Here is an 18,263-nt window from a genome sequence, read left to right on the forward strand (position 1 = left end):
GGGATGAAATGAAACATTCTTGAGCTGATCTTGTGCTCGGAGGGAGGAGCAGGAGGCTCGGGCCTTTGTGTGGACGACTAAAACAGCTTTTGTCGTCGGGGCCGCTCAATAAAAATAATAAAAAAAAGGCACCGAGAATATGTGTGAGAGTGGGGTGGGGGGGGTGGGGGGGTCCGAAAACCCCCGCCAAACCAGGCGGAGGAGGAGAAGCGGCGCTCCGCTTGTTTCCCGGGTTAAACATTCCGCTTTGAGGGAACTGGTAAAAAGTTTTTGGCTGCAGAAATGACGTGTTGATTAAATCCTCCAGCGCTCTGCGTCCCTCACCAACTCCCAGAAAATACAAAGAAGAGACACTTTTGCAGCTTTCCTACAAATATATCTTGTCTGGAGCCACAACTTGTGATTTCTGTTAAAAAAAAATTCTGATATTTGTTATTATTTTAGTCGGGGATGTTTAAAAAAAACTGTTTTAGAGCCGTTTTATTAGCTTTAGTTGCTGTTTGCACTGTGTTAACGCTGATATTTGGCTTTTTTTTTTTTATTTTATTTGTGGCTATATTTTTGTAATTTATTTCATCTATTGAAAATGTTTCACTGTTATATATATGTTGGGCTTTTCTATTTTCTCTATAAAGGCACATTGGAATGACTGTAATGTATTTAAAAATGTCTTTTTTTAATAAATAAATATTTATAAAAAGGGAAAAAATTAAAACAAAAAACTCACAAAGCTAAGTTGGGAAATGAAAAAAAAAGTCAATGTTTCACTGTTATTTTTTGTTGTTTTAACTATTGCTTTTCCGTTTTTGAGGCATTTAAAAAAAATTTAAGCTTTTATTTCTTACCTTATTTTTGTTGTATTAGGCAATTTAGCTGCTTTATCTTTGTTCAGCTATTTTCAGATTGAGTTTTTTTGAACGAGATGAGTTTTTTTAAACCAAAAAAAGTAGTACAATGGGCAAATAAAATGAAGATAATAAAGTTTTTTTTAACTTTACAATGTGGCTGTAGCGCCGCAGGCTTCAGGCCTCCTGAACGAGACACTACAAGTTTGATTTTCCACTCTTTACCTTCGCCAATGGAAGTTGGTTCTGTTTTCATTTCATCTGATTGTATTTATCTCTTGGTTTGTTTGGATGCATTTGACCAACTTTTCGCCCCCCCCCCAAAAAAAAACGACTCACCCGAATTGCATGAAATCTTTTGGAACATTAACGGCGAACCGTTTCCGAATAAATCCCCAAGAAACTGTGACTAAATGGTGACTAAAAGGAGATCAGCGCCTGTTGCCATGGAGACGCTCACTGCTCAGTGTTTCACAGTTACCTGACGGTCTAGTTAGCATTGACATGCTAACGGCTCCACAAACCAGGTCTGCGCTCTACCGAGTGTAGCTCCAGTTGAAGATGTATTTTTAAAAATAATTTCACAAAAACTATCAACCCGAATTGCATGAAATTTCCAACGACGATTTGTCATCAGCCGAGGACCAATCGATTTGACTTTGAGAGCGACTGGGTCAAAGGTCAAGGTCTACATCATTAAAAGTTAAAAAAACAAACATATTTCGGTCATAACACGGTCAGTTTTAGGTCCATTGATGTCGAACCAACGCCAAAGTGTTCATCTTTCAATTCCCTATCCTCCGATATGTCACATGATGCAGTGGTGTCATTACCTGGGCTCGTCGTTGGGGGGGTCAAAGGTCGGCGGGGGGAGGGATCTGTGCTTTACCGAGTGTATCTCCAGTTTGCTTCTTTATTAAGTAAAATTAGGCTATTTTTATTTCTTTTTACGTGTCCATGAGGGTGAATCTTCACTCTTTCACTTCAATAAACTTGAAGTCGGTGCAGATCACAGAGTCTCTGGGGAAACGATATCGGCTCGTTAGCACCGCTAGCATCCACACGCTTGAGTTTAATACCGCTGTAGAGTCCAGTGACTAGATACTATTTTCCCGTGAAAGCTTGCGCTTTAAATGTTCCACCTACGAGGGTCGGTCTCTTCCTGTTTAAACCATCTGACGGCTCTCTGGCGCCAACTAGTGGTGGGCAACTTGCACAACAGTCAAGGAAGCTCTGATGCATGAATAAAACACGAACTGCTTCATATTTCTCCGACATTTAATCACTGAGCTCCCTCGTCTCATGCAATAACCTCCAGATTGATCTTCAGGTGAAATATTCATCCTTCCATCAGAATTAAATACAGAAACGTCTTCCAGGCTAGACTAAAGTGAGCCTGCAAGTCGAGACTGAGGGCAAAGTAAAAAAATCATTATTTGTCACATTTGGCCGACTTCTTTTTCTTTTCTTTTTTTAAAAAGTTGCATTTCAATACATTAGAGGTACTTTCAAGTACTTTCCCCCCAAAACCTCGTCAAACCTTGAGACGTGCGGCGTTACAAGCCTGGAAAAACGATCTGAGGAGCCCGTTGTCACCCCCCCCCCCCCCCCGGCCCCATTGATGTCCTCGTACCCCGGGTTTGACGGGGGGACATCTGTGGCGCCGAGGCCTGGGGCCGCGGCGCGGCCTGCCATTTTCCCTCTGCACAAACACCAGACACTTTCCACCGTCGTGGCGGTGGATCTAATGAGCGCCGGCCCCCGGGGGCGCTCGCCGTATTAGCTGTGGTTAATGCTTCCGGCCTGTGTGTGTGTGTGTGTGTGTGTGTGTGTGTGTGTGTGCCCCCGGGCTAAACGTGGCAGCTTTAGGCCGGGGCAGTAATGTGAGGGGGGGGGTGGGGGGGGTTTAAGGGTTTAAGTCTGGGTGGTCAGAAGCGGCCATAAAGTGCAGCGGGGGTTCGGCCTTGAAGCCGCGTCAATAACAATCAACGTTAAGTAATAAGAAGAAGTGACTGTGATGGACGACGCCCCTCTGATGTCACAACACTGATTTTCAAAAGAAAAGGAAAAAAAAAGTCAATAGTCCCGTTTGGCTTTAAAGGTGGGGGTTAAAATAATCCAAGAATAGGTTTTTATGCTTTAATGCATGTGTTTTTTTTTTAAATATAAATATTAATTGTTTTATATGGAGCCCCTGACACGACTTGTGAGAAAAAAATTATAATAATAATACATTGTGGCGACAAATGACTATTTCACGACCACAACTGACAGTTTTTACTCTCAAATTAAAAAAAATTTGGCCTCAAATTAATATTTCATGACCTCAAAAAAACATTCCGTAGCAACAAATTACCATTTTCCCGCAAAATACATATTTTGTGGCCACAAATTAATATTTCATAGCCATAAATCACTATTTCGTCAGTTCACATTTATATATTTATACAAGTCAATAGTCCCGTTTGGCTTAAAGGTGGGGGTTAAAATAATCCAAGAATAGGTTTTTATGCTGTGTTTTTAATGTTTTCGCATTTTGAAAGATAAGTTTTTTTATTCATATAAATTGTTTAATATGGAGCCCCTGACACACACAAAAAAAAACAATACATTGTGGCGACAAATGACTATTTCACGACCACAACTGACAGTTTTTTCTCTCAAATTAAAAAAATTTGGCCTCAAATTAATATTTCATGACTTCAAAAAAACATTCCGGAGCAACAAATTACCATTTTCCCGCAAAATACATATTTTGTGGCCACAAATTAATATTTCATAGCCATAAATCACTACTTTGTCAGTTCACATTTATATATTCTGTTGCAAAAAAATCACAACTTTATATTTCGTGGCTACAAAATCTATATTTCATGGCCTGAATTTAACCGTTTGTTGGCCACAAATGACTATTTTGTAGATTTTGGTCACAAAATACTAATTTGATCTGCAGATGGACAGAATTTAAAGTTTGATTCCAGATGCCGTAGTGTTTGAACGCTGAATTATTCATGGGCCTTTCAGGCTGTGAAGTTGATTGAAATGATTGTTAATGGATCAATACTGACGTCTGTTCGAATATACACACACCTGCGTACGAACATAAATACACGTTGAATACAAACAAACCGTTTCTGAACTCGATCTCCAGCACGTCGGGGACGTTCGGAGAATCTTCCGGGTTTTTGGTCATCAGGTAAAGGTCGACTGGAGCGTGACTCTGGAAAACACAAAATATCACACGATGCCTGAAAAAAAATACAAAATGCATCAATAACCAGAATCCGACGACGCCGCGCTTCGCTTTCTGGGTACTTTGGTCACTATTGGACGTTCCTGCAGTCGTTATGTCACAAAAAAACAAACCAAAAAAACAAACATAATCCAACAGTTATAGGTTTTTTGTTTACATTTCACTGCATTTTACACCAGAAGGTTTCATTAAAATTGGCTTCAAGTTGAGATTGTGGTGATTTTCTATTGTAATCGTTTGGTTTTGGGGAAAATATCGACACTTTGATCACGCGTACTTTGAGCCACAACGAAATAAACCTCAAAAGTTGATTTTTGACTCATTAAGTGATCATTTTTAAGCCGTTTTTCACGTTTGCCATTGTGACAGTTCATCCTGACGGACAGCTCAGTGCTCGGAATAATAATAATAACAATAATCCTGTCAGACAGGAAGTGACGACACATTTAACCCGAAACGCGCAGGCGCTAGCTAGTTAGCGCCAAGTTGCTACGTTTAAATTTCCTGAAAAAAGTTATGAACGTATGTTTCTTGCGTGTGCTCGTCGTCGTTATACCTGCTGTAAACCAACACATATTGATGTTAGTAACGGCGTGTCACACCAGCGCTTTAGGTTCCGTGTCATTTTAAAGCCGAGTCATGCTAACGGCGGCTACTAGCGTGACTTAGCTTAGCTGCCTCACAGGACGGCCAAAGTATCAACATATAATGTAAAGCGACATGATTCATTACGATATTCGTATCTAAAGTTATTTATTGTTTTAAACAGATTGAGTGCAGTACAACAGTTTATTTTTTACTACTACATTACAAGATATGTTTATATATATTCAACAAGTTTTTTTTAAACATGCTCAATAAATGACAAAATCAAAACCATAATCCCGATTTCAATAAAGCCCAAACTAATCATGATTGTGATTTTTGTTCCATAATCGAGCAGCCCTACTTTCTCCACTACTTTCTCTAGTTACTTTTTAAAATTTTGTTGTTATTTACTTCAAATACCAGAAATCCTAAATTGAACACGTCAGCGAGAACGACCACTCTCCTTTTGTATTTTTAAGCAAAGAAAACTACTGTAATCCATAAAACAAAAATCGCTTGAGCTGCTGATCGGAGGAGTCCGACCCTGTAAGGCAACGCGGTGGGCTTGAATAACCCCCCCCCTCCTCCTCCTCCTCCGGATCAGCGGTGGGGTGAAACACGAGCTGAGGCGTGAAAAAGAAGAATAGTGACAACAGCAAGAGAGCAAAAAAAAAAAAAAAAAAATCAATGTTCCATTTTTCTCCTCTATTTGGTTTCATTTTCCCGGCGTGGCCCTTCACCGCGGGGGAGGGGGAAGAGGGGGGACGAAATGACTCGTATCCCAAAAAGAAACGCTGAACACTTGACAAGCCAATGGCGGGAAAAAAAAAACAACAACAACAAAAAAAACAAAAACACCTCGATTCTGTGACAGAAGCTATTTGAGCAACGACGAAAATCTCCCGGCGGAAAGATTTCAGTAAAAAGCGGCGACTTCCTGAGCGACACCTTCTCCTCTGATTTACTTTCAAATGATGAAACCCCCCCACCCCCCCCCCCACTACACCCCCCCCCCCCCATAAATGGCCGAAGCTCCGGGGAAGTCGTCCTCGGCGGTGACAAGACAAGTCTGCGCGTTTTCCAGTTGGCGGGAGCCGGGAGCCATTTTCAACGACCTCCCCCCCCCCCCCTCCGACCCCCCCGGCGATGTTGCCCCTCCAACAATTACGCAGCATTAGGACACGACGATGGCCAATGTGTCCTGAGCTGAGGTAAATTGCAGGGGGTGGGGGGGGGTGGGGTGTTTTGGGGGGGGGTGCAAAAATAACTACCGGGTGCATTTAAATGGAAAGCTTTACCAGACTCCAAATCATCATACAATAACTAATCGCCAGACGCTCGCCGCCTGTCAGCGCCGCGGAAAACGAGCGGCGCAATCACTTTCCTTCCTTTTAACTAAACACCGAAATTGAGTGCGGCGGCGGCGGCGGCGGCGGCCATCGTCGTCTCACTCGCCTTTATTTTCTGCCTCAGCGCCCTGAAAGATGCCAAATGAGAGGCAACAGGAGAGGAGAGGCGCGAAATGTCTCCTCTAAAAAGCCTTTTTATTTATTTATTTTCACGCTTTCTCCTCCAGGTCGGGGAGTGGGTGTTTTTTTTTTTACAACCTTCAAATGAAAAACATTGCAGAGCCACTTCCTCCTCCTCACTTACAGGTAAACGTCAAGACTTTAATTCTCGGGGTTTGACGATCGCCTCTTTTACAAACGCTAAATGGGAACTGGATGTTTTCGCCGCGTCGGCATATACGTCGAGTGGATTTTGTCACTTCTTTGTTTTAAGTCATCTAAATGTTTCTTTTTTTTAAAAATCTCTATTTGTATATCCAAAATATTCACATCGGTATCAATCTACATGAGAAAATTTTTTATGTTTTCACAAAAACCCAACAATTACTTGGGAAAACGACTACGTTCTCGACAAAAAGCCAATTTAATGAAACCTTGTGGTGCAAAATGAGAACGTCTCCTTCCTCCTACAGCTATAAACATTAATAATGGGAGCAAAAATTAAAAAAACTAAATAATAAAACATCTAAATCATTGCTAGTGACCTGCAGGTACTCGTGGTTCAGAGCTGCTATGAGCAGCCGAACCTGTAGGGGGCAGTGTGACGAGAAGCATTTAAGCCATGATAGCCAATCAGAATCTTAGAAAAAAAACACAAAAAAACAATGCTCTCCAATTGTTATTACGGTGACTGTCAAAATAAAAGCACCAAATCCCAGAACGACTGGTCACGCATTTCAGAAAAGTTGTCAGTTTGATGCAATTAAATAATTTAGGATTTTATTCTTCATTTACATGATCACGTTTCCACAACAACCAGCTGTAAACATCAGCACTGTGTCATTTAACAAATTAAAATAATGAGCATTTTACTGAACCGCGGCTGTTTATAATAAAAAAAAAAAAAGAAATATTCAGAATATAACAGTAAAGTTAATTTTCCTAATTATTTTATTTCCACACATATGATTTTTATGGTTTATTCCTCGTGATTTTCGCTCATAACAAAATCAAAATCATTGTCTTACAAGGCCACATTACATTTTTTTTTAAATAAAGACCATAAACAACTAAAGCCACTCGTTTTCATCAGTTCACAAAAAATACAACATAAAATTTTAATGTTCTCTATAATTTAACTTCTCAATGATTCAGTTAACATTTGATTACACCTGTATATTTATTAGTATCATTAGATTTTCAATGAAGACTAACGCAATGGTACAGTAAAGAAAAATATAAGGATTTATTGGTGGAAGTCCAGGAATGATTATTAAAATTAGACAAGGTCACACCTTGTATCAGCGTATTTACAGGTTTTATTAGAAATGTATTATATATTATTATAATTTATTATTTATTATAGGAATTTGGGGGAAAAAGAAGAATAAAAGGTGTTTCACAAGTTTCTGTAATAATATGCTTTATATTTAATGACCTTGCTTGAATCTGTTACGTTTAATTTTATATATATATATATTTCACGCAATGGGTGCTTGAAATGGGTGGAAGAAGGGAAAAAAAATATTTCGACTTGACATTGACTGTTAAAAATGTTTTTTAAATAATTTATTAAAAATATAACCATGAATAAAAAAAAAAAAGATTTCCGATGGTTTTTTTGACTCAAAAGCATCAGGAGACGACAGATTGGGGACGCGGCTTTAAAAGTAGGATTTCCTCCTCAATTCCAAACAAAAAAACAAAACAAAACCCAACAAAAAACACATTTGAAGACAATAACAATGTCAAGAAGAGGCGACGGAATATAAAGACCGAAGAAGAAGAAAAACAGGAAACGAGGGGGAACAGGCTTGTTTCCAGTGAACCACAGATCAATGCATTTCAATTCAACCCCCCGCAGGTGGACCGGGGCCGAAACCACGGCCCTGAGAGAGAGAGAGAGGTAGAGGTAGAGGAGGAGGAGGTGAAGGAGGAGGTGGGGGGGGGGGGGGGGGCAGTTGGAGGGGCATCAGGGCATCGGGGGGGTGTATTGGTGGGAAATGGGGCGTGAAGCTCACCATCATGTAGCGCCGAGCAGCTCCTTTGGCTGCCGCCATATTGTTGTGCTAAACGTGGCCCATAGAGCAGAGGAGGAGGAGGAGGAGGAGGAGGAGGAGGAGGAGGAGAAAGAGGAGGAGGAGGAGGAGGGCGCATGAACTTAAAGCAAGTAAATTTCTATCTTTCCACTTATTAGTTGCCTCATTGATTTTCAATCAGAGCCGAGAAAGAGGCAGAGGTGGCAGGAGAGAGGGAGGAGGAGGAGGAGGAGGAGGAGGAAGAGGAGGAGGGTGGAAAAAAAAACATGTTTGGAGCGACGGCTTGGAAGTGATGCTTAAATCACCACGTTTCAGCTCCGTCCTTCTCTTTAAAAGATACAAACAGGGCGAATTGAGCCCAGAATAGAGACGCCGGCGCTCTTGGCTAACGTAACGCCGGTGCTCTTGGCTAACGTAACGCCGGTGCTCTTGGCTAATGTAACGCCGGCGCTCTTGGCTAATGTAACGCCGGTGCTCTTGACTAACGTAACGCCGGTGCTCTTGACTAACGTAACGCCGGCATTACGCCGTGGCTAACGTAACGCCGGCGCTCTTGGCTAACGTAACGCCGGCGCTCTTGGCTAACATAACGCCGGCGCTCTTGGCTAACGTAACGCCGGCGCTCTCGGCTAACGTAATGCCGGTGATCTTAACTAAGGTATCGCTGGCACCGTGGCTAACGTAACGCCGGCGCTCTTGGCTAATGTAACGCTGGCGCTCCTGGCTAACGTAACGCTGGTGCTCTTGGCTAACGTAGCGCCGGCGCAACCCAACGATGGCGGCGGTGGATTCTTCAAAACATGTTTCTGTGGCAACATTTTGAAACTGACATGCATGTACATGGAAATGGCAGAAACGCTAAAAACGTTGCAGTTATCGTTTTGTTTTGCTTTCGGGGGGGGGGGGGGGTGAAAATAAAAAAAAAAGATGTAGTTAACATGTCGGGTCACCAGTGTGTGCCATTAGCTCCTGGAACGCTAACGGCTAACCGTTTCCAAAAATTACAAATTACAAATAAAAAATCTCACGAAGGAGGTAAAGAGGAGATCAGCGTCTGTTGCCATGGAGATGCCCGCGGCTCAGTGTTCCACACAGTGATGTAGCCAAAGCTATAAAACACTGGAAGCCTCGCGGAGCCGCCTGTGACGCGCCCACAGCGCCGCCATCTTGGAAAGGTCTTCCAACTCTTGTCCTACAGGGCCTTTGTACTGAAATTATCGGTATTTTTGTAAAAAAAAACTACAAATTACAAAAAAATTCAATATGAAGACAATTTTAATGAAACGTTCTGCTGCAAAATACAGTGAAATTTAAAAAAAAAGTTTGTATAACTGTTGCATTATGGGTATTTCTACAAAACTCCCCCAGCCAGCATGGCTTTATCTGCTCCTCTTCATTGGGGGGGGGGGGGGGGTCGTGACCTCTACGCTTCATAGCACCCATTCACACGTCGACTGTGACGTTCACCTCGGAGCCCACTTCCTGCCCCCGCGGGCGGAACTTCCTCCCGTGCGTCTCCCCAAAACAAGACTTCATTTCCTGCGCGGCGGAGCGGCGGGGCTTAGCGTCTCGCTCCTTTAGCCGCGGTCGACATCAAAGAGGGGGAAGCGGTGGCGGACGGAGGCTGTAATTAAGAGGTTCTAATGAGCGCGGGCGAGCGTCGCGCCGCCTCGGGGCGCCGCCGGGCGCTCAGGTGTGGAGGGGCGGACAGGTGACTGCAGGCCGGGGGGGGGGGGGGGGGGGGGTGTCCAGCAGGGGGAAATATTCTAAATGTCTAAAACATGAAAGAGCTAAAACCGAAATGCTCCAATCATTTAGTTGAGTTTAACTCCAAATCAAGATTAATTGACAAACTGGATTAATTCATTTCCCCCCCCCCACTTTCGAGTTTTGTTATGTTCTAAATCTGTTACAATATTAATATAAATGTCTTTAATAGATACTTTACTTACGTGATACCATACTACGGATTTTAAAAGTTGCTTTTATCTCCCTTTCCACACGAGATGGAGCATTTTCCCCCCAAAAAATGTTGCATTTTCTCACATTTCCACAAAGACAACGTTGGAACGTTTTCAATAAAAGTTGCAGTTTCTACATTTCCATGGAGATGAAGCCATGGCGTCTTTCAAAAAGTTGCATTTCACCCATTTTCCATGGAGATTGTGGTTTTTTTTCTTCAAACAATTGCATTTGCCCATGTTTCCATGAAGACAGTCATAGTGTTTTCAAAAAAGTTTGCTTTCACCCATTTTCCACAGACAGAGTGGTTTGGGTTTTTTTTTCAAAAAAGTTACATTTGCCCACGTTTCCATGTAGACAAAGCCATAGTGTTTTCAAAAAGTTACATTTTCCCATGTTTCCACTGAGACAGAGACATAGTATTTTCCAAAAAGTTGTATTTCACCCATTTCCACTGAGACAGTGATGGAGCGTTTTCAAAAAGTTTCCCCGCCAAAAAAAGTTGCATTTCCCAGCATTTCAATAGGGCCGGAGCTTTTTCTCAAAGTTTCTACTTGAGAGTCATTTTCAAAACTTTTTCCAGGTGCTCCAACCATCACTATCATGTGAACAGACCCCCAAAAGCCTTTTCAAAAAGTTGTGTGTTCCCTCATTTTCCATGGAGACGGAGCGTGTTTTCAAAATTCATTTCCATGAAGACAACAATGGAACGTTTTCAATAAAAGTTGTATTTTCTATGTTTCCAGACAAATGAAGTCATGGCATTTTCAAAAAGTTGCATTTTCCATGTTTCCACAGGGACAGAAATGGAACGTTTTTACGAAAGCTGCTGTTCCCCAGGTTTCCACTGAGACAAAGTCATAGCATTTTCAAAAAAAAGTTGCATTCTAAACATTTCCATGGAGAGGAAGTCATGGCATTTTCAAAAAGTTGCATTTCCCCCCAAAAGTTGCATTTTCCCATGTTTCTACGGAGACAAAATCATAGCATTTTCAGAAAGTTGTATTTTCAAATGTTTCCATGGAATCCTAGTTGGAGCGTTTTCAAAAAGTTGCATTTCCCCCACATTTCCATGCAAAACAGAGTTGTACCGTTTTCTCAAAGTTTCTCCTTGGGAGTAATTTTCAAAAAAGTCTTCAGAAACTCCAACCATCACTATCGTGTGAACAGACGCCCCAAAATGCTTTTAACTTGAAAATCTGTGTTTGGTGAAAACACCAGCTCGTCGCCGCAGTGACTCACTGCTGCCCCCCGGTGCCCAGGAGTGGCATCGTGAGATTTTTTTACATGCCAGCAGATGGAGACGAGTAAATGAGAGGAAATGGCGGTGGCGGTCGGAGGTTATCAGGAAGGATTCAGCGTTAATCACAGAGTAACCTGAACTCCTGAACTCTTATCTGCAACGTATGAGCGGCCATTCGGACATTTCCCGGTGCGACGGCGCTGAGCAGAGAGGGGCCATTGTGCCACAGGTTGGGGGGGGTTGGGGTGGGGTGGAGTGGGGGAGGCGGGGTGGCCTAGGCCTCCAGGGCTGTAACTGGAGGAGATACTTAGAACAAGGTGACCTCCTGGAGGTCTGACCTTCGGAGCCGGATCATAACCTGACATGTGGGTTTGGGGAAGAAGCCGGCTTTGTTTGTGACTCCAGGTGACTCCCTGTGGGTCAGCGTCATGTGTACTGATCCATTCATGTTCCTGCCAAATTCACTGTTTGTGACTCCAGGTGACTCCCTGTGGGTCAGCATCATGTGTATTGATCTATTCATGTTCCTGCCAAATTCACTGTTTGTGACTCCCTGCGATTCAGCTTCATGTGTATTAAGCTATTCATGTTCCTGCCAGATTCACTGTTTGTGACTCCCTGCGGTTCCGCTTCATATGTATTGATCCATTCATGTTCCTGCCAAATTCACTATTTGTGACTCCCTGCGGTTCCGCTTCATGTGTATTAATCTATTCATGTTCCTGCCAAATTCACTGTTTGTGACTCCCTGCAGGTCAGCTTCATGTGAATTAATCTATTCATGTTCCTGCCAAATTCACCGTTTGTGACTCCCTGCGGTTCCGCTTCATGTGTATTGATCCATTCATGTTCCTGCCAAATCCACTGTTTGTGACTCCTGGTGACTCCCTGTGGTTCTGCTTCACGTGTATTGATCCATTCATGTTCCTGCCAAATTCACTGTTTGTGAGTCCTGGTGACTCCCTGCGATTGAGCTTCATGTGTATTGATCCATCCATGTTCCTGCCAAATTCACTGTTTGTGACTCCTGGTGACTTCCTGCAGTTCAGCTTCGTGTGTATTAATCTATTCATGTTCCTGCCAAATTCACTGTTTGTGACTCCCTGCGGTTCCGCTTCATGTGTATTGATCTATTCATGTTCCTGGATCAGGGCTGCTCAATACGTCGATCGCGATCTACCAGTCGATCGCAAAGGTAGTAATAGTAGATCGCATGACATTAGAAAAAAAAAAAATGACGCTGGTGCAATGAAACTAATTTACCTTTCCGAATTACGAGTACAATCGAACGCAGCATCAGACGACGGCTGAATTTTTCTGACCTTCAGGTCACTGTACACGCGCAAACGACGACGCTAAGTGTGGCGACGCTAACAAGCTAGTCTCAGCGAGTTACCGCAAATTTGAAGCCCCCCCAAAAATGAGTTGGGGAGCTGGACCAAGTGAGAAGACAAAAACGTGTCACTTTCATGAGGAATGGGAGGTGGGCTTTTTTTTCACAATGTCATTTTCGAAGTGCATTCGTCTCGTCTGCCAGTCGACCATCGCAATACCAAAGATCAAAGTAACATCAAAGTAAACTCAGGTAATTACAAAAAATGTTCAAAGTTAATTATGTTGTGTTGCACAATATTGGCTCATACGGTTTTGCAAGGTCCATCATTATACATTGTACATATAAAGAATCCTCAATATATTTGAAAATAAATATATGTTTTGCATTTTTGTAGTGGGTAGGTCACTTTGACTTGGTCGTTTTATAAGTAGCTGGCATGCTGAAAAAGTGTGGGCCCCCCCTGCCCCGGATGAACTGTGACGCCATCCTGCCTCCGTCCATCGCGACGCCACCGAGCCGCTCCGTCTCGCTCTTTTCCAAAAAAAAAAAACATTTCTCCACAGGGCGGCGGCGGTGGCAGGGTGGGAAAGGGGCGACGGGGCGACGGAGGCCCGTGAGTTACAGTTACACCCTGCCCCTGGCTCCTGGGTGTAGGGGGGGGTTGGGGGGTGGAGGGACTCATCTGTCTGCTGCACCGTCTTTGTACTTTTACTGTTAGCGGTGACATTTTGGTGTCACGGTGTCACGGTGAAATGGCTCCCCTCCCACGTCGCAGCCCGCGGCGGGGGGAACAATGAGGGCCCCCGAAGGAGCCGGGGCTGGAACTCAGGAGGCCCCAGCTGGGCGCACCACACCCCCCCTCCCCCTCCCGCACCCCTCCTCCTCCTCCTCCTCCCAAGGCTCCCATGAAATCGGGAATTAGCCGAAGCGTTGCTGACGACAAGTCAGTGTCTGTGTGTCCCCGGCTCTTCCCAGGGCCCGGCGGGGACCCGGGGTGAGCCGCCCAGGGACGGCAGCGCCGGAGGTCACCGGGGGCAACCTGCATGTACTGCCGCGACCTCCGACCCCGGCAGAGATCAAACTCCTCACACACACACACACACACACACACTGCTGTGGGAGAGTGTTGGCCTCGGGTCAGCGCCGACACCAGGAAGCGTCGCTCTCTGGAAGTTTGGATTCATGGAAAAGCTTCTTTTTTTTTTTTTTTCCAACAAAAAAAAAAAAAAGTGTCTTGAAGGAAGTGAACTGGGATCGTCTGTGGATTCGTTCGTCCTTCAGGTGTCATGAGTCACGACGACGCCGACGGCGTTTTTTTTTTAAGTTCAGGAGGTCACAAATGAGCTTTAAGTTGAAACTTTTGATGTTTTGCTTTGTCGTTGCGCGAAAGTATACGTGTAAAAAAAAACAACCTAAAAATGACAAAAAAATACACAACATAAAGCCAATTTTAGTGAAACTTTCTGCTGCAAAATACGATAAAAAGTCCAGAAGAAAGAGCTTCTCCTATTGCGTATGTGTGTGTGTGTGTGTGTGTGTGTGTGTGTCTGTGTGTGTGTGTGTGTGTCCCTCAACTTGTAAAAAAGTGGCTGAATGCATTTCTTTTTCCTCAATCACCACAGATTTTTTTTTTTAAAGTACAGTGACTGGAACCATTCCGGACCTCACCTGTAGTAGTACCTGCGGCCCACCAGGGGGCGGTGCAAACCTGACCCATTATTTAACCTGGTCAGTGCTCAGGACCAACGAAAGGAGATTTTTTTTTTTTTTAAAGAAATACATCCCAGTTCAACACATTTCTCAGCCATAAATCTTAACATATGAACAGTTTTGTTCACATTATTGACAAATCATCAACAATTATCAGTTATGACAAAGAGTGGAAACTCTTTAGCCACGGAAATATTCCTTGCCACTGCAAAGTTTGTCTCAAAAAATGAAAAGTTGTGTCGTGACATGTTCCGAGGTTAAAGCCTCGTGTGTCGGCGGCGGACTGACCTTCGGATCCTCCAGGATTCCCGACTCGTAGCTGCAACAAGAAGCACCGTTTAAGGAGTTACAATCCACTCGTTTGTCAGCGCGAGACGGCGGGAGGACGGGAAAGCGGCGCACACCTGATGTGCATGAGGTTGGCGTCCATGCTCCAGGGCGCCTTGGGCGTGACGGGGACCGGGATGCCATGTTGCTGAGAGAAAGTCGGGATTCGGGTTAGATAGGGGGTCAGCAAAGGAGGCTGAGAAAACAGGCTTTAAAGTCCCAGTGAAATGTAAAACATGACTTTGCAAAACAACGACAGTTGGGGTTCTACTTGTAAGGTTCCTCCGACTCTGCCCCACCACTGTTGTCGCATAATAAAGTTATTTGAATTTTGAATCTCCAGCCGAGGAAGTCGGGGCAATCCTTCTTCTTCGTGGGCGTGACGTCACGAGTTGTGCAGATCTCCATCTGTTGTGTTTATATCGGCTTGTTTCCTCTTAAATATCCAAGTTTTTACAGTGTTTTGAAGTTTTAGTCGGCGTTTTATGAGCCTTGACGAAAGATTGAGCCTGGAAGAGACCGAGAGAGGAGAAAAGGAGCACGGGCAGCGGGAGCAGCTAGCTTGGGCGGCTTACGGGAGACGCTAGCTAGCGGCTAGCGGGAGCCATGAGCTCGGGTGGCTAGTAGACAATCAAGTAATGCCTGGACTCCTCTTCGGTGATTCCGCGCAGTCAGAAAAGCGCTTCGACGTGTTGGATCCAGGAAGTCGGTCGTTCTGCCAAAAGTCAGGAGCCTCAAAGCCTCAAAGGTGAAAACTGGCGGCTGCTGAGGCGAGGAGACGAGGACGAATGGAGGACGAAGCGTCTTCTGCTTCCTCAAACATGTTCCAGACGGGGTCACCGATGGCAGAACGACCCTTCTGTGTCTTCTTCATCAATCACTGGGTTTGAATTGACGACGATGATGAAATCTGGTTAAATTCAGCCTCTTCGTCGTGAAAACTCTGATCCTCCATAATGTAAACACAACTTGGGCGTGTGCACAACTCGTGATGTCACTATTATTGTCAGAAGCTCCGCCCAGCAGAGGAAATAGCGCCGTTTATCGGCTATTTTCTCACAGATTGCCGTGTTTTAACATTTTACTCTTCAGCCAGTTAGCATAGAAAATGTCCCTAGAAGCGACAGCCAGAGTGTTTTGGAGGTCGGAATCTTCATTTCACTAGGACTTTAAGTAGGATTTTGTTTTGAGAGAAGCTGTGAGGGTGAGAACTGTGTCATGGTTGATCGATGAGGGAAATGCGTGATCGCCATCTAGTGGGGGGGAAGGGGAGTGGCTCACCTGCGCGTATTCCATCAGGTCCAGTCGGCCTCTGAAGCGGTTGTAGAACTCGGGGATCCTCCACGGAGCGATGATCTGAGAAGAAAAGAAGAAGGGGGAAAAAAGTGAGACGCTGCAGAGCCGCCGCCGCCGCCGCCGCCGCCGCCGCCGCCGCCGACTCACCTGCACCTCGGGGTAAAGAGCGTAGCTCGTCAGCTCGAAGCGAATCTGGTCGTTTCCCTGAAACGGCCAAACAGATTCTTCAGTTAGAACAATAATAAAGCCAGAATTCTTCAATTTCTCCAATAGTGATACGATTTTTCTTCTTCTATGTAACAAAAGTCAATTATAGAATATTTTAGCCCTTTTTCTATGGAATAAAGCCAATATTGTAGTCATTTTTTACATTTATAATAAAGCCTAGAATGTCACAATTTTGGCCTTTTTCAATGTAATCAAGCCTATAATGTACTTTTTAGTCTTTTCTTTGTAATAATGCCACTGATGGACTAGTTCCTGCCTTTTACTTTATAATAAATTCAAGAAAGGTTTTTTTTATAAATAACTTCAGACAGAAAACCTCCTATGACAACAAACAGAGAGAAAGTTGCAGATCAAAAGGTTTTCAATATGAATTTAAATTGTAGATGTAGAACACAAGATTATTCAGTGTGAATTGTAGCTAAAGAAATAGTGAAAATACCCACAACAAATATCTAATTACAGTATTGAATTCATCATTAAATACATAATTTTTAAAAAAGGTTTTTCACATCTCGTACATGTCTGGTGGATAAAAAACTGCGAACGGCATTAAAATGACTCTTTGTCAGTTTAAAGATGTTCAATGTCGAACAGAGCAACAGAAAAAACCAAAACTAAAAAGAAAAGGGTCAAATATTAGTGTGCGCTGCACCATGAATATGTGGTGTTTGTCTCCACCTGCAGGCCAAACGGAGAAACTGCATTCAAACGCGAGCTCAGTGACTGTTGGCGTAATAATTAACTGTACAGAATAATTGAATAAAAACCTTGATTTTTATATTTAAAGTCATTAAAATTTATCATTTTCACTTTTTATTACATGAAGTCAATATTTTTAAATGAACATCCACCAGATGAAAAACTGAAAACTGTTTAGAAAAACTTTCTGACTGGAGGAGGAGCTTATGTGTTTTGTGTATTTATATTATGATGCATGCATTTATTTTGAACTACTTATAAACACCTGTCTTCCCTTCCATCTCAATGCATAAATCTTTAAATAAATCCTGTGTTGTTATTTCTTTGTATTTTATTTTTCTCTTGATCGTTCACATGTTGCTTTTCAACATCTTTTGCATTTCTGGTTTCACACTTCGCTTTAATAAAACTTGAGGTGTATTTTGCAGTTTTTAATCATATTTCCTAATCAAAAAGCCAAACATTACGACGCAAAAGGAGGATTTCAGACTTAAAAACCTACTAAAAATGTGACTAACTTTTGGAAAATTCAAAAAAGAAAGCCGCGTCTTTAATATAAAGTGCATTTGACTGAGCAGTGTGAAGGAAAAGCAGCAGAACTACGTGGAACTTTTCTCCAAAAACTGTGGCGATTTTCTTCGACAGGAGTTAATGTTCGACCCGGCGAGGTCACGACCTCACGACGTGTTTGTCTTTTGGTTGGTTTTCGTATCGGCGATTCCTGCTTCCGACACGGAAAGGGAAATGATTCTGCACAAGGTGCAGCGAACGGAAAGTTTCCAGGCAAAAAAAAACCAACGTGCGTCTTAAAATTTGCTTCGTCTTGTATTTACATCATTAGTTGAGAATTTACAAGGAATCCACTGTAAAAATAAATAAATAAAGGAATTTAAAATATCCCAGATGGACAGATCCCACTTTATCTTTCATTTTTATTAGTGTGTTTTTGTGCTATTTTATAAATGTTCACATTTTGCACTTTGAGATTTTTAATGTTAAGTACTTTACAATTTATTATTATTATTTATTTATTTATTTTTTAATGCAGAAAGTTTGACCACCTGGCAGTTATGCAAAGAAAAATATTGTTATTTTTTGTTATTATCCAATGAACATTGTGTCTTCCTATTTTGGTAAAAAAAAAAGGCACATTTTCACAAAGTATTCATCTTTTTTTATTCACTCCTACCAAGTTTTAAGTTATGGTTAATTCATTCATTCATTTAAAT

General features: G+C 42.8%; 1 protein-coding gene across 1 annotated transcript in view; it reads right to left on the reverse strand.

The window, feature by feature from the left end:
* Positions 1–18,263, reverse strand: part of ass1 (argininosuccinate synthase 1) — a gene marked incomplete at its 3' end in the record, with an annotated part of 41,708 nt that overhangs the window by 15,303 nt on the left and 8,142 nt on the right. Inside the window, exons 5-9 of the mRNA XM_080509859.1 lie at positions 16,255–16,311; positions 16,093–16,167; positions 14,889–14,959; positions 14,773–14,803; positions 3,975–4,065 (exon numbers count right to left, since the gene is read on the reverse strand). Coding sequence (XP_080365985.1) covers positions 3,975–4,065; positions 14,773–14,803; positions 14,889–14,959; positions 16,093–16,167; positions 16,255–16,311 — 325 coding nt within the window. The remainder of the gene's footprint in view (positions 1–3,974; positions 4,066–14,772; positions 14,804–14,888; positions 14,960–16,092; positions 16,168–16,254; positions 16,312–18,263) is intronic.

The sequence above is a fragment of the Blennius ocellaris genome (assembly GCF_963422515.1).
Source record: "Blennius ocellaris genome assembly, chromosome: 15".
Classification (NCBI taxonomy): Eukaryota; Metazoa; Chordata; class Actinopteri; order Blenniiformes; family Blenniidae; genus Blennius; species Blennius ocellaris.